Genomic DNA, 26,707 nt, shown 5'->3' with positions numbered 1-26,707 from the left:
AACTGTAAATGATACGGCAGGCTTAACTATATCAAGCGATCAAGCAGTGGAAGAAATATCCTTCCAGCATGTCCAATTTCCCAGAAAACTATTTATCACTGGACGTTCATCACCAAAGTCCTGTCATAGGCTACTGCTTTGACTATAATATGGAAAATACCTTTGACGATAGAGAGCTAGTGTAAACATGACGTCACCTTGCTGTCAATAATGGAGACGCGCTCGGGCTGTGTCAAGACGAGGTTTCACTAAACTTTTGCTGGGTTGAAAAAAAAGTCTAAAACATACTAAATGCCTTTTTAAGATACTTTGAATGGTAGTCCTTCAGGTGCTGTCTTTCATTCTAACTGATTGTTTTATGTGAGTGTGGTTATGAATAGGGCCCTATTAGCAGAACAAAATGGTACAGTGTAGACACAAACGTTTTTAAGTAGTGTTACAGTAATCGATATAGTTATTGTAAGTGTGCTTCTCTTGTACCCAGGGATTACCCTAAAGTACCTAAAAGTCTGTATGCTTTTTAGTGAAGTACTAATTCTTGCAGGCTAAATTTTATTTTGTGTAATTTTGTGGTCAAACCAAACCTCCAAAAGTGGAAATTAAAATCAAGCTGAAAATCCACCTTTTCATTTTCTGGGATCTCTGTTTTCATGATTATCCTGCTTTTCTAGATTTGTTGAACTTGCAAATATGTATTCAACAGCAAAAATTGCCATGATAAAAGTCCACATTTTCTCAAGTTAAATGAAAGGTTTTGTTTTTCTACCTTCCTCTGATACTGAAAGAATTATTTCTGCTTGTAAAAGAACAATTAAAACTGGGGTGGCCTAACTAACAAAACAAAAAACATCCACAGTGACAACATATTGGAAAAGGTGTTGTAATTGCACTTGCTAAGTGAATGGCCCATGTTAGAAGTACATGTGAAAAATTTGAGTGACCAACTGACAGACTAAGAGTTTGCAGCTGAAAATACGTGTTTTATATGGGTAATGAACATTCGTGAAAAACTGTGTTATGATCACTTGGTGAAATCTTGAGTCATTGATAGGCTCTCAGCATTGTGTTGTATAGAATCTAGTACCATTATTATCTGTATGCATAGGCCTGAATCCCTTCACTTATAACTAATAATAATACCTTATTTCCTAAACATATTTCACATTTGAAAGAGTAACTTTCAGCACCATTATACCAATTTCAGGGCTTCACAAAAGTTTAATATTTATATTAATAGTCACATCTTTTTAAAAATTATATGATGTCTTACATTGGTTTTTTTTTTTCCTTTGGCATAACATTTTTTATACATGGTAATAAGAAAAATAGCCTGCATATGAACCCTGTGTACTATAGAGCTTGGACCTGAAATCAGTATTTACATGCTGAAAGGTGTTGTGATTTGTGATCACATTCTCACAGTCAGTGTAATAATGTGTGGGCAGTAATCAAATTGATACAAAATCACAACGTACAATTGTTACAAAGTAAGGAGTGGTATTTGGGGGTGATGTGGGGAGGCGGCAACTAGTGTTCAGTGTAGTTGCGTGGTTAGACTAGGTTGGGTGTGTCCTTGTGTAACATACCATCCAGTACATAAGAACGTACTTTTTCACTCCTAGAAAACCCTGCGGCTGTTGTACATGTATGAACAATGGACCTGTGTACTGTCTGGAAGTTGTTTACATGTAGATGTATTGTGGGTATCATGTCTGCTGTTAGCGCAGAGCGACAGGTGAAACAGCAAACTAAAGGAGTCAAAGAATAGCAACTTGGCTTGTGCATATTGAGCCACGTCTTCGTGACAGGCCATGCTTTGACTTTGACCATCTGAAGACAAAATGTGAGGTGTCTACAGAGATAATGGCCCACCAAACTCAGCATAATAATAATAATACTTAATTCTCTGAGGGAGATCAATTAGTTACCAAAACCAAACTTCCCCGAGTCCCTCATGCATACACAGATTCACACAAAACGATATTTACAAGGTCTATACAGTATACATGTATATAAAATATAGATGAACCTGATGTAAGATGATCAAAGACTATATACAATGTAGCACATCATAGACAATTTCATACTTGATCAACAGAGATATATTATGACATGATAAACATTTCCAATTTGTTTTTTTTGTTTTTTTGAAAACATTGACATGCTGTGATATTTCATCATGCATAGGTAGTCCGTTCCACAATGTCACACTAGAATATCTGAAAGAATTTTTAATGGCATTGGTTGTAGATTTTGGTGGCATGAACGTGATTTGTCAAAAGAAATCATTGATAGATTGAGTCACAGGAGGTCAGATTATCTCCTGCTTACTACATTGGGATATTACAAGCCTTCACACCTCAGGAGCCTATCCCAGCTGGGCCATGGGGGTCAGGGCTGGGGCTAAATTCCTTAAATTACAAAAGCTTTTTTCTAGAATTTATCTCTTCGTTGTAATGGATGCTCCGTTGAAGTGGATGCATCTGTCACACATGGGAATACAGTATAACTTTCTGTATAATCTACTCGATTTATTCTCAGACGATGTTGGCGGTTTGTTGAGCTGTCTCTTTGCACATTGCACTATAAATGTTGTGTGTCTTTATGTAAAGTCATTCGGTGCATATAACTAGACTCTAACAAGCGAGACGCGCCCATCTGGCTGGATAGCGCCTGGAAAGGTTTATACCCATCTCGCCTACTTTTTGAACTCGCTTATTTGCATTTCGCCTAACTGGGGGATTAGGATTAACCCCACACGGCGCTGTTAACAGCATGAGACAGAAAGATGTTCACGTCTTAGATTGAGTGACACATTTAACGATGTTCAGTGGATTACAGTGACATTTACCACTTTTGGATTATCTGATCATCAATCACAGATAATATAAATAAGCTTCCCATGGTTTGGAAAATTCATTTCACATCTTGTTGTAAGATGGCACAGGTAGCTACAGAGATAAGCTTTAGGCCTTCCCAATGAGGTGGACGTCTTCTTGTCCAGAATGGCTATACTCACAGGGTTAACCGTAGAAAAGATGACTGGATATGATAGAAATGTACGGTAAACAGCTGCCTGGAACACTCTGCTTTAGACACTACCTCATCTCCAAAGTCGGTCGAGATCTTATCCATGTACCAAAATACTGATGACAATCTTCTCTCCTTGAAAGCCAGTGATTGAAAACGCCCATCCAGTCTGCAGATGCAGCGTCGTGCATGATTAAAGCCGACCCAATATGTCACTGTATACATATATATGAGTAGTTTATTGTTAACTTATTCCATTCTTCATGTTGTATGTGACTTGTAAATAAACTTGTAAAAAACAAAATGTAACATAACGTTTCATAATTGTGTTCTGCTGGCATAATGGCATATGCATGTATGTATAATCTTTGTGTTATTATCCGACTGATACCTGGTGAGAGGCTCTCATCCATCTGGACTACTATTCGCATTTGGCCTAATTGATTTTAGGTGAGCGAAATGCTAAGTAGAAATGCGAAGACACTCATGGAAATCTTATCTAGTCGATGTATTTCCGGGCAATTATTGCAGCTATAGGTTACATGTAGATATCTCTGCTTGAAGAAAACTCTTGTTGTTAGATGTCATGTATCATAACTGAATCTTTAAACAGTTGAGTCGGTTTCATGAAAGTTCTTTTGTATTTGTTACAGGTAACCAAAAGCTTGTGAAGGATGGACAGACAGATTGGATTGTCGTTACCGTGACAACAGAGTAAAATTCCACTAAAAATAGCCATGGTGCCATTGTATTGAAAAAGGTAAGGGGCATTTTTTTGTGAATGTAGAGGAGGGTGTGGGCTACTGTCTCCGGTTTATTGAGCTATTAAATCATTACTCAATGCAGCCAATGGGTCTCTAGCCAGAGAAATCAGTGCCACCATACATTTACAATCCCAAAAACAGCACAAGTAAAATAGTTGCAATCAAGTTTCAAATCTTATGGGAGAAAATTTATGGGAAACACACCATTGTTTAAATTGGTTACCACCCTATGGGAAGACAATCTCCATTACTTCATTAAGTCAAATCAGACCGATCCATGCCTAGAAAAACAGGGAAACGGATGGACTGAGCTGTACGCTCAATATATCTGCGTGTGTATTTGAAAAGAGGACAACTTGACTGGCATCAGATAATTCAGACAACTGAGAAATGGCTGTGTATATCTGACTTACCTGTATACTGTGTGTGTACACAGTGGATATTTTAAGAAATAATTTTGACTTTGTCATGCGAAGACAGTTTCAACAACTAAGTTTCGATAAACTGGCAAAAAAAAAATTTAGTTTTAAATATACATGTATGTAGTTAGATAAAGAGCTGTAGTAATATTTTGCTTTAATTATGCTAATATTCATAACTATTTGAAGCGCCCACCTGTAAATGTATGTCTCAAGTACACTGATTTCAACATCTTTGCAAACTTTTACTGCAAAGTCACATATTTTATGTATACAGTTAATTCTTGAAGATTGTACAGTGTGAAAAGGAGCTGTAAGAGTTATCTCCCTTGATGAACAAAGTTTGATGTGTAATGTCCTAATGTTGTGAAACAGACACCTACTTTTCCTCAAATTTGTATCGAAAAATGTCTTGGGCGAAAAATGGATTTTGAGAGGCTAATGTAGGTCATAAAATATTACTTTTGGTGCTGAAACTTATTCTATCATCATACCTTCCGTGTTAACCTCAAATCACATTTGCTTAGTGTTCTAGTTGAAATTTTGGGTCAAATGCAACACATGCACATCTCTTTGTTTGAATGTTGGGCATAAAATTTCTCCCACTGTACTGCTGACTGTCATCATATAAGTGAAATATTCTTGAGCATAAAATGCCAATCAAATAAATGTATAAATTTGGTGTATGTCACAAAAGACTTTCTTAAGGACAAAATTATAGTTGGAATTTTTGGTTTGTTAACATATTTTTGCACAAATTTGAGCTATTTTCTGTATAAAGCCTACATGTACATGTTTATGTGCTGAAAATTTTAGGTCCATTTTCTGTGTCCATTAGCGTGTGGAATTAATCTGGGAATGGCAGCAGATGGCCAAGTGATGACCAGTGGCTGTAGAGTGGTTGAAGTGGTCAGTGAGATACCTGTAGATTAGCTGACCGTTCTGAATCACTAGCTTTGTCTCCATCTTTATGATATGAAGGATTATGAAGAATGGCACAGAAAGCTTTTTATGTGGGTTTTGTGAAGGAAGATTATTGATTTAATACAGCCATATCATTGTTCTTCAAAATGTTTTGTAAAAGAAATGGTGTGTATTGTAACAGAGCTGTTTGCTGTGATTCCATTTTTTGATTCCAGGCTATGTCTGAGCACACCTTTCTCGACTATTGCTTTGGAGTTATCTGCGAAAAGTGCAGATTTAGAGGCGAGTGTTTTTTGTGTTGAAACCTTCATTTTTTCTTATAGGCTTCTAAGCCATCGTTACACTAACACAGATTTTCCGGACCTAAAAAACTTCGGCTTTGGAGCCTTCAGTTTACAAATTTATCATTGGGGCTGCTGACATTTACACGTCAGTCAGTAGATCTAATGGTTAATTCGTCTACACAGAGCGTGAACTTGCACCTGTCACATCCTGAATTGAGATGCATCTGATTGGGCCATTGCAATGTTGTATTTACGCAGACTAAACATTGTGGACTCAGCCAATCCATTCTACATGTAATTTAAGCCACCAAAATTGATAGATTAACCCCAAAAAAGGGGTATGGCTTCTTTTGGGTCACCTTTTTTGTTGCTAGTATAATTTTCCAATACAGCCTTACAAGATCAGTAGAGCTCTCAGATTCCAGCAAAAATTTAAGCGAAAATTTAGGTCAGTTGCCAGGGCCAAGTGATAAATTTAGCTTAAATGCTCTTAAAAATTCCTAATATTCATGTAAATTGTAAACTAAATGTACAAAAAATTGTAAGTCTTTCAGACTCTATATTTTGGTATGTAAGACATGAATTTTAAGTTTCTTAATATCTGAAAATATTTTAGCCCAAATTATCATAATGCCCTAGTTTATAAGCTGTATTTGACGCTGGTTACCATGTTACATGACATAAAAATTTGCTCACAAAAATGCATTTTCAGAGGCAAATAAATGCCACAAAATATAATTTTGTTGGTGCTGAAACTACAATTTTCAAGTAGAATATAATTCCATGTTCCAAGCACATCTCAAAACATCTGTGTAAAAAAAACAGAGCTCCCAGAATCAGGAAAAATGGGCAAATTAGTCATGGACAAAATTTATGGTCATTGTTCTTACTTATTACTTAGCCTCTCACTAATGCGGTTGTGAGTTCAGAAGGTCTGACAGCTACATAAACCTACGAACGGTCATTGGAGCTATCCTGGTCCCAGTCCAGTTTCCTCTGACTATAATGTTGGCCGCTGTTGTATAAATGAAATATTCCAGAGTACGGTGTAAAACACAAGTCAAATGAATAAATAAATAAATAGATCTCATTGGTGCATGAGAGGACACAGCTGTAGTACTTCACCTAAAGTCTGGTACCAGTATGTAAAAATGCACTTTCAGAGGCACACCGAGACCTTAAATTGATACTTTCGATGCCAACATGTCAATTTTTCTGATAGAACATTAATCACACTTCACAAGAAATAATAATAATATAATGGCTCGGGCAGGCATCTCAGTGAAGCAGCACCAGGTAAAAGAGAGGTGGAAACCCTTCCTGGAACAAGGAGGCACATTACCTGCTCTCTAAGGATTCCTTCGTCATCATATGACTGAAAAATTGTTAAGTACGACGTTAAACCCCAAGCAAGCAAGCACTCACAAGAAAGGCTCTTTGGTGACTCTATAAGGGGGAATGGGAATCAAACAGTTTGTGTCATTTGAAAACTGCTAAAGTTTAGGTGAAATGTGACACACATCGGTAGGTATTGGTCACAAGAGGTCACAGTGTATGGTGTGTATCACATGACTGAAAAATTGTTAAAGTATGATGTAAAAAAACTGAAATCATTCATTCATTCATTCATTATGTTAGAAATTACTCGTGTAATACAAAGCTCATGTTTAGAATCATATTAGATATATCAGAGAGCAATTATTGTGTAAATGGCAATAGTCCTGAGCAAACTCATAATAAAAAACACCAATTGTATTATAAATAAACTGAGTTTTTCCTGGTAGTCAACCTGTGGCAACACCAAACAAATCAATATAAACTGATTAGTGGAAGTAAAAACATGACTCCGTCACTTTCTGTGTGGTTCCGAGTGTACCTCATGGAGCACGTACATGCATGCATGTGTACCTCATGGAGCACATGTTTGTGTGTGTACCTCATGGAGCACATGTATGTATGTGTACCTCATGGAGCACATGTTTGTGTGTGTACCTCATGGAGCAAATGTATGCATGTGTACCTCATGGAGCACATGTTTGTGTGTGTACCTCATGGAGCACATGTATGCACGTGTACCTCATGGAGCACATGTATGCATGTGTACCTCATGGAGCACATGTATGCATGCATTTAAGTGGTTTCCTCCCATGACACACAATGCTGGCCGCCGTATCAGTAGTGAAATATTCTTGAGTATAACGTAAAACGCCAATCAAATGAATTAATAATAAATAAATTCAAAGTATGAGTTTTACTGTATTGTGCACAAGGGCATTTAAAAATATTTCAAGTGCATGTTCTCTGCAAGTGCAAGTCTTTCTCTGATTGAAGATCATATCATTCAGTTTGTGCATTCCTCTATTCTAAGTATGTAGTTACCATTTACCACAACCCTTTCCACTAAACTACCTGAACCCCTTCCACGACCCCTACCCTGTTTTTGGGTAGAGGAGATTTCGGAAACCATGTTAATTGTCAGAATCCAAATTCCATTTTTTGCCGCTTCAGAGCTGTTAGTTATCAGCTGGGGAACAGAAGTGTAATTATTCTTAGTTTGGTTGAATTCAGGTCAGGCTTTGTTCTCTTCTACCCCAAACAGAAGCCCTTTTTGGGTGGGTGGAGATTGGAATCTCTGGCTACTGTAAACTCCTGAATAATTGTGACAGTTAAAAATCTGTGTTTAGGACAAAATATAATGGTTGCCCAGATGGTCAACCAACCTGAAAGAAAGAAAAGGAAAAAAAAAAGAAAGGAAATGAAAAAAAAAAAGGAAAATGACTATATTCAGGTTATAATGTTTCCTAGCTCCAGATTGGTGCTGTTATGATTTTATTTTTGTTTAATTTTTTGACAAATAGACCCCCATTAATTCTGAAATATCAAAGTAAACAAATTTCACTGTGCTCGTTGTACAAAGTATTCATTGTTGTTGCGAGTTTTTTGTGGGTTTGTTTTTTGTATTTTTTTGTCAGGTAGTTTGTTTGCTACTTGTTTGTTTTGGTGATCATTTACTTTGAAGTAAGCAAGCCTGCATTTAATGTCCTTAACCCCTCAACCTGGCTACTATTCACTTGATTACTGTTTAATTGATTTTGCTGTTTAATTGATTAACTGAAGCATTCTCAGCACCCATGGAAATAATAAAGAACTTGATCTGCCATTGAACAATAACATAATTAAAGACAGTAACAATTTTCAGTTTACTTTCAGCTTTTAAGTCAAAGAAATTTTTATTATTCACTCTTTTTCTAACCTTTAAAAAAGACCATTGTCTACTTAAAATGAACAATTTGTTAGAAAGTCGTTTCCAGGCCAAGGAGAAAAAAATGGAAAAAAATTATTTAAACATTTACGGTATCGCATCTGTTAATTGTACTGCTTCTGGGTGCAACTGCTGTTTTCTTCTCCGGGAGGGATTTATGATTGTCTGTGAAGAAATGCAGCATACTCATCATGGGGGAAATCCCAAAGTGCATTTGTCACTGATTATCTAAGCTCAAGTTACAGTGTTCTTACTGCAACCTTACCACCCTTGTCCCCTTCTCCCCTCCTCTCTGCTACCCCACTACATCTCCCCTGCCCTCTTAATCCCAGCCCCCCCCCCCCCCCCCTCCCCCCCCTCTATGTGAATGCCCATCTCGCTACACGATTGATTTTCTTTAATCTACTCGTTCCACACGTGGACAGAATGAATGACTAACGGGTCTCCTGATAGAATGTCTGTACACAATTGTGTTGTAGTCTTGTCATCATCTTCTGTGTCCAGTCTTGTGGTCAGTCTGTGTCCGAGTTGTGGAGAGGGGAGAGCTAGATGTATGCGTACCCAATGGTATGAAAATGATGTTAATGAATTTTCTTGTGGTCAGTCAGTGTCAAGTTTGTAGAGAGGGGAGAATTTTGCATTACCAGTGGTATGAAAATGGTTTTTATGAATCGTCTTATGGTCGCTCGATGTCCAGTTTGTAGACACGGGAGAAGTATGCCTTTCCCAGTGGTATGAAAATGTTGTTTATGAATTGTCTTGTGGCCACTCAGTGTCTAGTATGTGGACAGAGGAGAACTATGTGTTCCCAGTTTTATGAAAATATTGTTTGTGAATAGTCTTGTGGTCACTCAATGTCTAGTATGTGGACAGAGGAGGGCTGTGCGTTCCCAGTGATATGAAAATGTTGTTTATGAATTGTGTTGTGGTCACTCAGTGTCTAGTATGTGGACAGAGGAGAGCTATGCATTCCCAGTGGTATGAAAATGTTGTTTATGAATCGTCTTGTGGTCACTCAGTGTCTAATATGTGGACAGAGGAGAACTATGCATTCCCAGTGGTATGAAAATGTTGTTTATGAATGGTCTTGTGGTCACTCAGTGTCCAGTATGTGGACAGAGGAGAGCTATGCGTTCCCAGTGGTATGAAAATGATTTTTGTGAATAGTCTTGTGGTCACTTAATGTCTAGTATGTGGACAGAGGAGGGCTGTGCGTTCCCAGTGGTATGAAAATGTTGTTTATGAATCGTCTTGTGGTCACTCAGTGTCTAATATGTGGACAGAGGAGAGCTATGCGTTCCCAGTGGTATTAAAATGTTGTTTATGAATGGTCTTGTGGTCACTCAGTGTCTGATATGTGGACAGAGGAGAGCTATGCGTTCCCAGTGGTATGAAAATGTTGTTTATGAATGGTCTTGTGGTCACTCAGTGTCTAGTATGTGGACAGAGGAGAACTATGCGTTCCCAGTGGTATGAAAATGTTGTTTATGAATAGTCTTGTGGTCACTCAGTGTCCAGTATGTGGACAGAGGAGAGCTATGCGTTCCCAGTGGTATGAAAATGTTGTTTATGAATGGTCTTGTGGTCACTCAGTGTCTAGTATGTGGACAGAGGAGGGCTGTGCGTTCCCAGTGGTATGAAAATGTTGTTTGTGAATGGTCTTGTGGTCACTCAGTGTCCAGTATGTGGACAGAGGAGGGCTGTGCGTTCCCAGTGGTATGAAAATGTTGTTTGTGAATAGTCTTGTGGTCACTCAGTGTCCAGTATGTGGACAGAGGAGGGCTGTGCGTTCCCAGTGGTATGAAAATGTTGTTTGTGAATGGTCTTGTGGTCACTCAGTGTCCAGTATGTGGACAGAGGAGGGCTGTGCGTTCCCAGTGGTATGAAAATGTTGTTTATGAATGGTCTTGTGGTCACTCAGTGTCTAGTATGTGGACAGAGGAGGGCTGTGCGTTCCCAGTGGTATGAAAATGTTGTTTATGAATGGTCTTGTGGTCACTCAGTGTCCAGTATGTGGACAGAGGAGGGCTGTGCGTTCCCAGTGGTATGAAAATGTTGTTTATGAATGGTCTTGTGGTCACTCAGTGTCTAGTATGTGGACAGAGGAGGGCTGTGCGTTCCCAGTGGTATGAAAATGTTGTTTATGAATGGTCTTGTGGTCACTCAGTGTCTAGTATGTGGACAGAGGAGGGCTGTGCGTTCCCAGTGGTATGAAAATGTTGTTTATGAATGGTCTTGTGGTCACTCAGTGTCTAGTATGTGGACAGAGGAGGGCTATGCGTTCCCAGTGGTATGAAAATGTTGTTTATGAATGGTCTTGTGGTCACTCAGTGTCCAGTATGTGGACAGAGGAGGGCTGTGCGTTCCCAGTGGTATGAAAATGTTGTTTGTGAATAGTCTTGTGGTCACTCAGTGTCCAGTATGTGGACAGAGGAGGGCTGTGCGTTCCCAGTGGTATGAAAATGTTGTTTATGAATGGTCTTGTGGTCACTCAGTGTCTAGTATGTGGACAGAGGAGAACTATGTATTTGCATAGTTTTGTTGTAGAAATGTTGTATGTTTTGGAATGACTTATCTTGTTGTAATCACTCATGGTCCAGTATCACTGTATGTAGTCAGAGGAGAAGTTGTTGTTGTTTAGTTATGAAGGACTTGAGGGTCCTGTTCTCACTAGATGTCTTTGTAGACAGGAAAATTTACATTCTTATTAGCAGAAATGGTAGTAAAATAATGTGGAATTTTTGAGAAATGTGAAATTTAGAATTTATTTTAAAACTTTTTAAATGATTATATTTAAATAGTTTTAGATTTAGTAAAACAGTACTATTTTTTTTTAATAACCTTTTTCATATCGTACGTGGGAAGGTCTTCAGCAGCCAGCAGATGGTCGTGTGCTTCCCCCGAGCTCTGCCTGGGTTTCCTCCCACCATAATACTGGCCGCCTTTGTATAAATGAAATATTCTTGAGTACGGCCTAAAACACCAATGAAGTAAATAAATAAATCTTTCATATCTTACACAAGATTGTTCAGGGATTTGAATGAAAGACCAAGAATCCTCAATAATATTTCAATTTTAGACGGTACGTTTAGCCTTGTGGTATATTTTGGACAAAACTCTTGCAGTGCAGTACAGCACCACTCAAGAACATTACCACCGCTATTTATTTGGATGATATGTTTTTTTTTCACTTTGTACTCTTTCTTGAACAAACAACTTTCATAGCCCTTTGACATCTGAGACATTTATTGCCTTTTTAGTGTGGTGTTTTCACAAGTGTATTGGGGTACCCTGGTCATTGTTTGGGCAATTTCCTGTCCAGCCTTGTTTTGTCTTCTTTGTTTACAGAATTGACCAGCACAGGTCTGAGGATAAGGTTTATGATCCATTATACAGGTCACTCAGATCTAACTCCAGAGTGTGGCCAAGTTTTATGGCCCTTAAACTTGTTCATCCAGCACTAAACTTAGTACTATAGTGTAAAAGCATAGACTCTCTGAACAAAGTGAGAATTCAGCAAACTTTTCAAACTTTAGGTCAAATACAGGGTTTATTTTGTCCGTAATTAAACTGAACTTATATTTGTTGATCCTATTTAATTCTTAAAAATATTGTTCCAATTTATGAGCAGATGGCATAAAATTTAATTGACCATAAAAGGACAGTTTAAGCTCAGACCTCTAACACCAAAATGTGAAATAAAATTTGGCTTTCACATACATGTGCCATATTTGGGTTTCACCTTGGATTGGTCAAAAGTGATTTCAAAATGATAAATTATCCAAAACTGTTTGGTAAAAATTAACTAGATTTGTACAGATGTAAAGAACATAGATGCTTGTTAACCTCATTTGAACAAAGCTGTTAAGAACGTTGATCTTTTAGGCCAAGCTTTCCATGTGAAAATACATATTCATTTGCATTTAGGTTGTAGACAAATAAGGGCAAACATGTAGGTATTTTAGATTGTGTACACAAACGGGTAAACATAGCCTCTTAAGTGTACTCAGCTGACCTAGAAATCTAATCTGCTGGAGAGTGTCTGGGATCACTTCAGGTCAGTTTAGTGCGAAGACCTCCCCAAAGGGGAGTTAATTAGAGACCCTACTGCTTTCTGGGTGAGCAAAATAGCCACTTAAGTTCTTTGCGTGCACACTGGTCATTATCATTTGAGACTTTGCAGACATTTTAGGGAGTGTAATTGACTAAAAATAGCGTTGCTTAACATATCCTACCAGATATGCATGTGTGTACGGCATTCTGATACTCTTAAAGAGGGTGCCCAAATTACAGCATACCCTAAAAAAAGATGAAATTATGGGGAATATTACCTGATATATTTGACTTACATTTTTTGAAGCAATTCCTTATGTTTGTATATACTGACTGTACACAAATTTATAATTAATAATTTGACAAAATAATTTGGTATATTCATGTAAATCAATATTTTTTGGTGTCTTAATGTATGAAAATATTTTAACCCAAATTAGTTGGGTTTGGCACTTTTGATACTTTTTTCATCTTGCACAAAATAGTCATTTTGGTGTGTGTTTTAATACATTGAAATATCAGATTAATACATAAACAAATACATGTAAATTTGTGAATCCAGGTCTGGTTTCATGAAACTTTTTAGGTGTGTTTTGTAACATAATATTTTACTTATGTAGTGTTGTACATTAGTTTTTTCGAGACACATTTCATGTTGAACTTAGTCAAAATACTATGTAGTCAAACAATTTACTGAACTTAAGAAGTTTCGTTAAAAGGGCTCAGGTGAGTGTTAGTCAACCAAGTGAGCAAAATTGAAGTGACATGAAAATGTAAAACTAAATGTAGATATACTAGATTAAAACGCCCTTTTAATCAGCAGTGTTCATTTGTCATTGTGCCTGCTTATAAAAGGCTGGAGAATTTCTATATTGTTCGTGGGTCATAGTGAATAATTTGCCGTATTTGATCTAGAAGGTCACGAAAACAAAAAGTAGGGGAGAAAATAGGTCACACCGTTTTACTTTCCAAACAAACCACAAAGCACCTTTCTAAGATCACTAGGCCTCTCAGAATCAGTTCAGATGGGTCATTTTATGGGCGAAATTTTATGTCTTTTACAGTAAATATGTTAAAAATATTACAGTAAGCCAGCTCAAAGCCTCAGAAACCCACACATGAAAACATACAGTTCCAGCGTTTTTATTTTACCTACTCCCCAGAATTCCACTGATGACCCTGCCAAACAAAAAACAAAAAAAAAAGAAGAAAAAAAACCAACCAGGAATATACAGTAGCATTGTCTCACCAACTCGATACTGATATCTCATATCAGGTTCATCCAAACTATCTGATATATGTCTACTTTGTAATATCCTTCTGTGTGAATGTGTGTAAGTATGAGGGACTCGAGGAACTAGTTGATCTCCCTCAGAGAGTAAAGGTATTATTATTAAGTTATAAAGTAACCCCTGTGATAAATTTGACGCACCTTGTCATCAGTTGTGAAATGGTAATGTATGTGTATGCACAGATGAAGATATTTTGTAATGGGTAATTATATCTGGGATGCATGATAAAATATTATAGTTTTGTTTATGAAAATGACTTCAAAAAGTTAATGAAGGCCTTAAAATGGTACATTTCGTGCAAATGCTTGGGTTTTTTCTGTTTAGGAATTAAGCAAACATTACCAGAAACTCGTAAAGTGGCCCTGTAAGGTGGTTGAATCAGAATTAGGCAAAATGTGTTACTTTTGATCAACTTTATGTGAAATATAGCAATAGCAAAAATTCACCTCAATTTGAACTGCTTGAAATTTTGTCCCAAATCTTTTTATAAATAGTCTGTTCAGTTGGAATGTACATGGTGTTTTTATTGGGGATTTTACCTTGGCCTCAGGTGCAATCTATCTGTGTACCTGGTATTTTCTTTTCCCCTGACAGTCTGTTATGAAATACAACACCCCCTGTGGCATGTTTCTGCCAGCTATTTAATGGCCCTTTCTTTAGATCTACCTGTTATTTACCTGCTTTGCTCTATTGACCATACCTGCGAAGGAGGCCTGGCTGGTGTGCGTGTCCACATGGCTAGCCTTTAGCTGTATGGCCAGTCTAGAGAGGCAGTGGTCAGTTGCTGGCAACCTGCCAGCAACAACCAGGTGTTATGTAACATTTGCAGATTTGACCTATGGAGTGTGAGGTGAAACAAGGCCATAGCAATTAGCAGTCTTGTTTCTGGTTGATCCCACACCATAGTTTTGAACTTCAGGGACTATTGTCTGTAATTCTTTGACCTCTTCACATGCTAGGAAGGTATTTATTAAGGCATATACAGATGGCATTATTTGCGTAGACTGATAGAATTATACTTTTGGTGAAGCCCTGAAATTAGGCAATCAAACCATATAATAAAATAAATAAAATATTACCAAAAGTTGTACTGAAAGTTGCTCTTTCATATGGGAAAAAGTTGAGCAAATACGGTATGTGAGAGTGGGTGATAAACAGCATAGAGCTAAATGGGTGAAATGCTGATTTTTGCATATATCTATAGTTGTATTTACATGTACTATAGCCCAATGGAACTGTGATATTTGAAGGCTAGACACATTGTGGTTACTTTCAAGAAAGTTTCCTAAATTCTTCTCTTTTTTTAAAATTATTTTATTGTTTTGCGTGACCGGGGTGGGGTGGTGGGGGGTTGGTGGATATTTTGCAAATCTGAAGTATAGGATGAGGCCTGTGCAAGGCCTATCATGCCAAATTCTGTTTGTTTACACCTCCACTACTCGGTCTCCTCACATGACCACAGAGGGTGCTGTTGATTGGCTCATGGGAGCTATGACATCAATGCAAATTAAAACAATGCATTGATACTTTTCCGTGAAAACGTTTACAGGAAACATACGCTGATTCATATCCAGCCACTGGCAGATATTGCGTATCTTCCTGCGCGTATACATTTACAGTGTCGCCTAATATGGTCGAGTACCCTGAATGACCATAAATTTCGCCCATAACTAACTGATTCAATTTTCCTGGTTCTGAGATTCTGTTGAGTTTAGAAAAGTGTTTTGAGGTTTGCTTGGAACATGGGATGATATTTTGCTGTTTCAACACCAAAAACAATATTTCGTGACATTTATTTGCTTCTGAAAATGCACTTTTGTGGGCAAGATTTTAGGTGATGTAGGGTAGTTCACTTAAAACGTTAATAATCTCTCATTATGTTGAACAGAGTAAGAACTGGCTCAGCCAACTTCCACACAACTGAACCTTGTCTATTGAACTGTCAATCAACACCGTGTGGAAATGGTAACGCCCATATTTGGCAAAGTCTAGCGTTTTCATGGCCTTGGTGACTGTGGTGCTCATGGTGGTGTTATACTGTAAATGACCTTAAATTTCGTCTGTGACAAACTTGCTCATTTTTCCGGTTTCTGAGAGTTCTGATGATTACAGAAAGGAGCCTTATGGTTAGTTTGGACGGTAAGATGCTATCCTGCTGGTAAAATGTAAGCCTCAACACCCAAAAATACATGTAATATTTAAGCACAATTATTTATCTCTAAAAATGCACTTTTGTGGCCAAAATTTTAGGTTATTTAGGGTATGTGACCTTGCACAAACTTTATTGGAGATAAACTTGCCTTCATCAACATGGCATGTATAGTGAATTTGGTATCGTTTTAGGGTAGGTTCCTTGTTAATTAAGGAAGCAATTAAACTTTTTGTAGTAGGTATGCCAAGTTTTGGTTTGCATATTCAGTTAAGAATGAAGAAAAGAATTCCTTTCATTCTGTTCCTAATCAAATTATATGGAACATCATGTCAGTACCTGTAGGTGGTTTTCTCTGGGATATTTGGTTGAGTGGGGTTTAACATCGTACTGATATTTGGTTGAAGAAAAAGAGGTCTACAGTATTACTTATTATAGTAAACACCAGATTGTTAAACGGATTTGTGAGTAAGGTTGGCCTTACTGAGGGAAATGTGTTACCAAGTAGAGATTAAACCCAGTGCCCACTGAACAGTGGTCAGTCCCACTATGCTGTAGTATGGCATAAGAGAAGTGTCCAGCAGTAGGAGTGACCAGTCATGGTCAAGCTTAGAGTGGACATAGGCTCACTAATAGTTTCTCTGGCTGCAGGGGTCACTAATACGCTGACCTTTCGTTAACTCTCATTTCCTCAGTTCAACTTTTCACCTATTTGGTGGAGATAAATCTGGTGTTAACGAGGGAATGTCAGGTAAGCTGTGTTGTGTACCTGTACAGATTGTGACCACCTTAGCTACATGTACATCTACCTGAAGGACTTACCTGTAAAAACCTGTACCCAAGTGTGGAAGTATTAGCTGAAAATGTGGCCTTGGGCTTTTTTTTTATATAAAATATCTGATGTGGCATTGAAAAAAACTCTCGCTCTGCATTCATGTTTTCTTCCTTTCTTTTTGTCCTTTTAAGGAGTTCCAAATATTGCAGTGAATGTGAAATTTTGAATAACCAGTCAGCAAAGAAGTGTAATTCAGAAGTTTCTTTTGTCTTTCCTTTTACCTTAATTTACCTGCACATGTGTAGTTTTGAAAGCTGTCTGATATTGGTTGTGTTGAAATTATAAAATCCATTGTGAGTAATGAGTTGTCTTGTATTCTTGAAAAGCTTGGAAAATCAGGATTGTTATGGTTAGGTCTGGAAACTTTGCCCTGATATGGAGAACCAGGTTGGCACTCATACTATGGGCTAATGCATAGATAAACTACGAAACCCACCAGAGATTTATACTTGAAAACAGTGTAAATGTATACATACAGCAATCAGACTTTCTCCTGGCGGAATATCTCCGACAGCATCTATGGAATTGCTTGATGCACAACTGTGTTTATGAGAAATTAAATCAGATTAGTTTACATTTACTTGAAGCTTGTGTAAATAATTCAGAGTTGCTCGGAAAAATGTGACTTTTGGGTCAGGAAAAGTGGGGGAAACAGCCTGCACATTTGAAATTATTTAACTGTGTAATTTAACACAGTGGGGCAGAGACCGTGTACTGGACACTGCAATGCTTTAAGGTTATAGTATAGAACCATCATGGGACTCTAATCAATGCTGACCATGCCTGTGGTCAGTTTAACAGATAGCTCTACCCAGGTAGGTGAATACCTGACCACAGCCTGTGTACAGCTGATGTTTGCCTGGTCCTTGACCGCTGTGCAGTAGACAGCTATGCTATCTGATATAAGGATTAACCCAGTTTTCACTGACCACAGACAGATGGACACTTAAAGAGGCTGTACTGGAGAAATGATCAACGCAAATTGAATTACATTTTTGCTGTTAATTTTGAGAATACCCTATTAAGTCCTCAGCAAATTTGATCACTTGCATTGTGCAAGTTTTTTGGCATGTTAGAAGAGAGGTCTGATTTGGACAGGTTATTGTACACTTTCTATTAAGTTCATATGTGCCTAAACAGTAAATTTTTAGTGTTGAAAATCTTAATCATTCTTTCAAATGGCATACTGGTCTAATTTGTTGAGGACTCAGGGTAGTCCAAGTAATTACCCATCACAAAATATCATCTTTGCTTGTGCCGTTGCTGCCACGCAAAATTGGTACAACAGTTCTCAAAATTCATAAAGCAGGTCAAAATATATCTTTTTTTAAACTTCAGAATCATTTTAATTATATAAATAATACAGTTGCGAGTGTGATATTTACTGGAAAGGCAATAGTTTGATGTGTTTGGTAAATATAGACAATTTGATATGATTACTGAATATGGATTTGTTTTTTGACAAAAAAACTCTGGTATAGCCTTTTTAACATTGTACAAGAAGTTCAGCCCTTGTCAGAATGACCGTAGACTGTGATGGCTTGAAAACTGCCCTTTCTGCAATTCCTAGTCTTTCCTGGTTTTTGACTGTTGAGGTTAGGAGAGAGTATGTGTCTACATACTTTGACTGAGATGAATTCTCTTTATCATGTATGCACGGTGGTATTGGTCGGGCTGAGCAACTCTTAAGCACTCAAGTTAATGATGTGTCAGTGATTAAGACCCTATCAGTACACGTATCGCAGTGTCATTTGTTTTTAGTATACTATTTATAATGAGACAGGTTTTGATATAAGTATTATATGACTGAGCACTCCCGTCCTCAAAAGTAGAATGAGAATGGATGATGTCACTGTTTTTCTTAAATTCATTCCATCCCACCTAGGCTGGGTTGAACATGGTACGTGTACTCATAAACACAATTCAGTGTACACAGAATGGATGCCATTGGTCATCGTAACTCTGTCTTAACTCCTTTGTCTGTGTTGCCTAATTCGGTAAAGGCGACATATTTAAATCAAATCAAGAAATTGTTTCAAAACTTTTAAGAGTGCATTGTCATTGTTGAGGAACCGTGTCCTGTTCTCGCCACGATATGGCTGAAATATTGCCAATGTGGCGTTAAGCCATAATCATTCATTCATTCAATCATTGTTGAGGCAATGGTTGGGACTGCTTTTGGCTGTGCTTCATGATACAAAATGGTGAGCATGTTGACATCTTTTCAGCTGCCTGTCTGGCTTATTTACACTGTGCTACTTGACACTGTTTCTTTCAGCACACTTTTTAAATGACTAGCCTGTTCTACAAAATAAAAGTTAACATTATTTTTTTATTGTGGTTTTGTTACCTCAGTGTAACAAAATTTCCTTCATTGTTAGAATACATGTAGTAACACAATATTCATTTTCCGAAAAGTTTAACTAATTTTGTCTAAGTTTTTAAGTAATTACCTGGACACCTTGTAAAATTGTATTGATGGAGTAGAAATGGTTTGTGTGTTTACAGGTATACCTCTTCCCCAGCTTGATTGATGGAATCTCAGGTGTTTTTCCGTGATCCAGATGTCAGAACTCTCCTGATCGTGACAAGGAGTTACTCCCCTTTGCAACACTGAGTCGCAAGTCTGTGTTTACCATAAAGGTAAGGCATTATTTCACATTTTCATCTGCAGTAAAGCGAAGGATTCTGGTAAAAAGAATATGTGAAAAACATAGATTTAGAAGGAAAGTAATCAAAACAACAAGGAAGGATTGTGAACACGTCTTGAGGAATCGTATGGGGTTTATGTGTGTACTGTAATTCTTCAACCTTATGGCCTGTTTGCAAGCTGTTTATTCAGCCATAATCTCAAAGTATAATTCTGTGGAGAAAATAAAATTTAATTTTTTGGGAATGTAGTTTTTTCTTCAAGATCAAATCGTAAAATTGTTCTGTCATATACGAAAAGGTTGAAGTTAGATAAGACTGTTTCCCGTGGTGCCCTTTCTGTGAATGGGCGTTATGGGGGCAACAAAACAGTCAAGGGTGCTCGTGAGGGTTCATTTTTAACTTGTGAATGAATGATTGAATGAATGAATAAATGATTATGGCCTAACGCCACATCGACAATATTGTAGCCATATCGTGGCGAGAACAAAGTGAAAACAAGAGACGGTTTGTAACTTGCGAAAGCAAAGCGTTGTTTCCTCTTTTCTCCAGTCTTCAAACTGATAGTCATTGTATAGGTGAGATATTTGACATTGGGTCACACCACCTTAATTTTGGGTTTATCAGTAGAACGAAACTTGTTTCAGTGTCTTGGGAGGGTTTGAAAACAAAGAAGTTAAAAATCCTTTAATTTGTGGAAAATGTGTAGTGTCTCACAGGAATTGTTCTTGTACATATTTATGTGGTCGGAAAATCGAGGATAAATAAAATAAAATCTTCACTGTTCTGTTTCATTTTTTGGATTTTTTTAGTGTTGACCCACGTGTAAAACAAAATAAAATTGGTGGCTCCTTAAGGAAAATGAATAAATATAACTGGCAGGTTACAGGTAAATGATCACAGAGAGACACTCCTACATACATTAACACTGTGTTCATGATGCCCAGTGATACAAATTTACACCTGTATTTTTGTGGGGGTTGAATTCAGGTCTAAGGCATACCGCTTAACACGCCTTGATTAAAGGTCCTGAAAAACACCCAAAATACAGTGATTACGAGTCAAAATTAAGACTTAAAAAAAGGTCAGCGACTTAATTCACTTTGAGCAATCCTCCTAATCTTAAGCACACTTGAAAACTTGTTCAGTTACAACAACAGCGAAGCAGTTTTCATTTTCATTCATCTGGATACAGTAGAACAGACATGGGCGTCTAAGAATTCAGTGCCAGTAGTCATACAACCGATGCTGTGGAGAATGTCAGCCACAGGTTTAACCTGGGGACGTCTCAGTGTCTTTGAGGCACCCAGCCTATTCTAGTACAGTTAAAATTGGAAATGAGAGACCCTGATTTCAAATTCTGGCTAAATCTACGCCTTTGACACACTGGAATTTAGAGGTCACATGATCAACACATCTTGTTCCCGTGACGCATCGCCTTAAATTCTTTGAAACTTATTTTAAGAATTTCGAAATTTTCATTATAAATGATTTCAGTTTACGAGTCTAAAATCCTGATCTAATTTTGCATTGGTTTTAGATTATTAATATTGAAAAGAATTGAAGATTTTGCAAATGAAGACAAGGAGCATTTATATGAAGGGAGATAACCCTTGTCCATTTTAACCCGTTCTGCCGCAGGTATTGTTGGTGTGAGTGCGAAGTCACCTCGATAAAGTTGTTCTAATGAAGCCTATAATCATGAATCCACCCACTGGAACTGAGCCTCACAATGGGGAGTCCAAGGTGAAACCCAAAGAGGACACCTCCAAAGGTACCACCTGAACCACCCGCTTCAACAGTGTGCACTACCTGTTGCCATAACAGTGGCCATTATATGGCTGTGTTGGTATAGCCTGGCCAGCCCATAGCGTAGTGCTCAGGGGGAACTGCACTGTGCTTGTCTGTACTGGAATGCCTGCTGCTTTTTTGCCTTTATATGCTGATCACTCATCTGATGTGTATATAATGTATACATGTAATACTTATGTGCTTATTAAGGTTAAGCAGTGTAGGCTGCTATGTGGCATTTTTCCCCCCTCTAAATTAACCTGGGCCTAAACTTTATCATTCATTTCTGTGTTTGGTGACGATTTGTGTACCAGCTGGTTACACAGTACCAAAGTGTTACCAAGACCAATGGTCATGCTGGTTTAGGCTTAAGTCACCATAACTGCAGGGGGAAAGGTGTCCAGTTAGCTTTGTGTAACAAGCATGTAAATGCTCCGGTACATGTTTCGCTTGCTTCTGTGGTGGAGACATATATGCACATTTAATTTACTGTATACATGTATATAGGTGCTTGGAATAGAATATTCATGAGAAAGACTGTACATGTAGTTGTTCAAATGACTAGTTAAGAGGAGTAGCGGTTAAAAGGAGTAGCATTTAAGAGGAGTAGTTGTTAAAAGGAGTGGTAGTTAAGAGGAGTACTTGTTAAGTGTAGTTGTTAAAATTAATAGTTGTTAAACACATATTTGCCTTTGAAAAAATATACACACAGACATTTAACTTGTACTTCTGAGTATGGCGTTGTGCAACGGTCAAATAAATAAACGAAGAAATATACTACAGTGGAACTTTAAAATCGAAAGCTGTAAGTGGTGCATAAATTTCAGGGTTCAGAACTGTGAAACTTTTCCAGGCTTTTTTTTTTTTTGTAGTTATCTTTCAAAAAGTTGACTACAGAACCACCCTGAGCTACTGTTTATAGTATGCTGACATTATCTGTAGAAAGTTTCCTTTACATCATTGAAACAGCTTACTACACTGCTGTATATATGTGAAAGACTGGAAACTCAAATAATTAAGGTTATTTTACATTGCTTCAAGCTTGTATAAGTGTACAGTATTTGTTCCATTTTTCTTGAAAATGGTAATTTTAATCCGGGAAATGTGTTGAACATGCCTGAAATTTCAAATCTTTAGTGCAAGGACCTTGACATTTAGTATAACAAACATGGGATACAGATAGTAGGGGGAAAAGTCCTCCTGGCAGTTGAGTTGATCTAACTGAACACGTAGTTTGGGACTCCCGATTTGCCGTTTTCATATATATGCTAACTACGAAGCTTTCATCATTTTGAATATTCTATCCCCCTCCCCCAAAAACTTATTTGACAATATTTAACAATTGCAGCTCTGTGATTTTCATAACATCGTCATCATTTTTATAATTTGAATGGTAATTTGCTCTGTAAAATATTTTAGCATTTTAATATGCTTATAGAATATTTTTTACACTTTTTTAGTCAGATATAATGCAAGTTGTCTGTAACTGAGAGATTTTAATTGGTTTGAATCGTGAATTTTTTTGTTAGTGATAAATCTAGCTGCACGTGCAGAAAATTAGCCAAACATTGGTGATAAAATGACAGTTTGATAGAAAAGCAGGCTAATTTTTGTCAAGCATGGGAATGTTTTAACTGCAGCTACATGGAGTTGCTGCAAGAAACATTATCGGCAGTTTTTTGAACATAAGCAAAATCTACCGGATTAAAAACAAATATTTTACAGTGGCCTTTGCTATTTTACTCAGCACTAAATATATGCTGTAAATCTTTAACCTTTTCAACCACTAAAGCACTTTTTTTCTCTGGAATTTACATGTATGCATATAGTTATTATGAAAATGACACTAAAATGAGTTGTTTATGTTACTAAAGATGCAAGCTTTGTAAGACTGTGCAAATTATTTCTCTACACTCTATACCTCTCTCAGAATGTTTCAGAATATTGGTACCAGAGACAGCTGAAAAGGTTGAAAAATTAGGGTAGTTATTTTGTCTAGACAATCTGCCCTTGACCTTTGGGGTCAAATGAGCTCTGGATATTAAAATCTGATTTGAGCGTGTCTACGTACCTAGCAAAAAAGAATTGAGAAACCTCTCTACCCAATACCTGAAAACAATCGCACAAACTGAACATTCTTTGTAATCGTGACCTATGGGGCTGCTGACTCAAATGAGCTTTGTAACTTGTTTGATTTGGGCTTGTCTGCGTACCTAGGAAAGTAAGATTGAGAAATTTCCCCTACATAAAATCGTGAAGGCCATCATACAACTGAAAATTGTGTTAAATTGTGTTAAACAACGAAAATAAATAATCAAATGAATATTTTATTGGTCTGTGCGCTACGCAGAAGAAAACATATATGTATGCACCCAAAAACAAAACATTCTTCTCAAAAGCTTTTTACCTCTATCATTAAGTGCTTACTTTCTTCTCTTGTATTGCAGATTTTTCGTTTTATGCATTTACAGACGGTCCATTTTACGTTTTGCTAACTCACTCAATCATGCATCTTGCCATTGCTTCATTGTTTTAATTTCAGCTTTGCTTCAGCTTTAAGTGCTCATGTACATGTATGGTGGGTGACACGTGCCTTGTGTAATTATTAAATTGGGTACTTTAATACTCCTTTGTTAAAACAGTGTGGTAAAGATTCAGGCGATGTTGTATTTGTATAATATGTGCACCTCAACATTTTGGTTGTCACAAAAAGCATTTTTGCTTTGTTTTCTGCGAAAATTTTTTGACGTTATTGTGAGGTCTGAACAAGGAACAAATCTGCAAAGCACACGTTTGGCAAAAACAAAATATCAGGTAGCTGAATGATTTTTATAACTCACACAAAATCTGTATTTTTTACATGTATAATCAAGGAAAGGAAATTTTGAAAGTTTAAATAGACTACGGGTTAAATTAAAACTTCATTTCATGGTTTAAATGAATGTTGATCTGCCTGTTGCCAGTAGTGACTTGGTTTTTGACCATTGTTGTTGTTGCAGCGGTACTTTTGTTTGATAGTCGACGTTGTTGTTGCAGACATGGAGATGCCACCAGTCAGTGACTCATACGGTATGGGTCAGACAACATTTACAAACCCTGAGGCATATGACAACTATGTCTACCGCATGACGTGCCTCGCCCAGCAAGGTGACCCCCAGCGTAAGTTCTGTAAGAAAGATATCGGCAGTTAGCCAGCACCGGTGTATTCAACTTCCAAAAATATATCCGACCAGGTTAATGGGAGCTTGTTTCACCTTAAAGGCAAAGAACACACGAGCATGAAGTACATGTCAGATGAAAGACCATTAAATATTGTCTGAGAAAATAGTTTTTGGGGAATATTTTTCGACCTTGTAAAATACATTTAAAACTTGAGATTCATCAGTGACCTTTTCTGACCTTTTCTGGTACCAGTGATGTCATGTTGGCCTCTTGATACACATAGCACTATATTTCATCATTCAGAATGCATCTTCATTTAGAGCTATGAATGTATTTAACAAATGGACCTTGAAATGAACTATTTCAAGCCCCCAAAATTGTTGTGAGGTGACTGATGCGCTCTGGGTCCCGCAACAGATCACCATAGAATCCTGTGTTTTAAATGCATTTTAGTCCGTTTCTAATAAAATTCTAATAAAATAAAGTAAACTGTTTTCCTGGACAATGTTTAATGGTCTTTCATGTGATAAATACTTAACTGTTTTCTTTGCCTTTAAGGCTAGCCTTTTTGAAGTAACACATTTGGTTTGAGTCTGATGGATTCAGCCACCTTATGTGGTCACTTGAGAGGTTTTTGTGAAGTTTGATAAATATCTAATCAGGAAAACACAAGAGTTTGGCATCAGAAGTGTCATTTCAAGGCCTTAACATGCTCCTGAAGGTGCATTTTTACAGGCCAAATTTTAGGTGAAATACACGAGTTTAAAAAACAAGGAATGATATAACCTTAGTTACCTTAGAGGTGTGGAAACAGACTTAAACGGCCTCAGTCATAGTTTTCTGAAGTGCTTGAGAATTCTTCAGGGTTTGTGTGACATCAGAAGAAATTACTTTTGACATCACGGGGGACCTGCGTGGCTCAGTTGGTTAACGCACAAGTGCAGCGTTTATAACCCAGGAGCCTCTCACCGATGTGGTTGCTGTGAGTTCAAGCCCAGCTCAGGCTAGCCTCCTTCCCGGCCGTAAGTGAGAAGGTCTTCAGCGGATTGTCATGGGTTTCCACCAACCTCTGCCAGGTTTTCTCATACCATAATGCTGGTCGCCATCATATAAATGAAATATTCTTGAGTACGGCATAAAACACCAATGAAATAAAATCAAATAAATAATTTTGACGTCATAAACCACACTGCTGTTTTGTTAATGAAAACACACTTGTCGAAAAAACTATATAAGTGGTTGTTGTTGTTGTAATCCTCAGGGCACCTGTACGAGCAGGGAATGTACCGAGTGGACTTGCAAAGTCCCACCACGCTGTCAGAACCTAACCAGTCTCCGTCCCCACCCCCGCCACCACGTGTGTATAAACCCTGCGTCGTCTGTAACGATAAGTCCTCGGGGTTCCACTACGGGGTCAGTTCCTGTGAAGGCTGCAAGGTAAGGTCAGGGGTCAAAGTTCATACATCGTTTGGAAGTAATCCTTTAGCAAAAAACTCATTTTTGCTTGGACACATACGAAATATTGTTTGCACGAGGTTAGGCCATTTTGCTGCATATCGACCAAACAGCTCTGAAGTATTGTATAATCTGTTACCGTAGTTTTATAATACTTCGGAATTGTTTGATCTATAAGCAGCACTGTGATGAATAGACTGCATGATTTTGTGTGGGTTATTGGAAAAAGTTGGATATTTATGATGTAAAAAGCCTTTTTTCCTTCTTGTCTGAAATATATGGAAAAATTCTAATTTGATCTCCTCCGTACACGTATGTATTTTGTGCTTAAGTTGAAGTCAGTGTTGTATATTTCAAGTGTCGTCTCTTTCAGGGTTTTTTCAGAAGAAGCGTTCAGAAAAATATGCAATACACATGTCACAAAGACAGAAACTGTCCAATCAATAAGGTGACGCGGAACCGATGTCAGTTTTGTCGACTTCAAAAGTGTTTCGCCACAGGCATGTCCAAAGAAGGTATGTGAAGACTTTAATGAACATGGGGTTTTTGGTTTTGTACTAGGGAATTACTGCTTGTACTTCCACGTAGTGAGCCTCGCTGGCTCAGATGGTTAAAGCACCTGCTTGCTGCATCTCACA

The 26,707-nt window shown here is 37.6% G+C and overlaps 1 protein-coding gene across 1 annotated transcript in view; it reads left to right on the top strand.

The window, feature by feature from the left end:
* The window catches only part of LOC135464646 (retinoic acid receptor gamma-like), an 83,724-nt gene that overhangs the window by 44,821 nt on the left and 12,196 nt on the right, over positions 1-26,707 (top strand). The window contains 6 exon segments of the mRNA XM_064742125.1: positions 3,684-3,790; positions 19,521-19,655; positions 21,303-21,435; positions 24,489-24,611; positions 25,876-26,051; positions 26,443-26,584. Of these exon segments, the coding sequence (XP_064598195.1) occupies positions 21,348-21,435; positions 24,489-24,611; positions 25,876-26,051; positions 26,443-26,584 (529 nt within the window). The 5' untranslated portion in view covers positions 3,684-3,790; positions 19,521-19,655; positions 21,303-21,347.

This window comes from Liolophura sinensis, chromosome 4 (genome assembly GCF_032854445.1).
Source record: "Liolophura sinensis isolate JHLJ2023 chromosome 4, CUHK_Ljap_v2, whole genome shotgun sequence".
Taxonomy (NCBI): Eukaryota; Metazoa; Mollusca; class Polyplacophora; order Chitonida; family Chitonidae; genus Liolophura; species Liolophura sinensis.
Note: the sequence above shows the minus strand (reverse complement) of the source record. Positions and strands in the feature narration are given on the sequence as shown.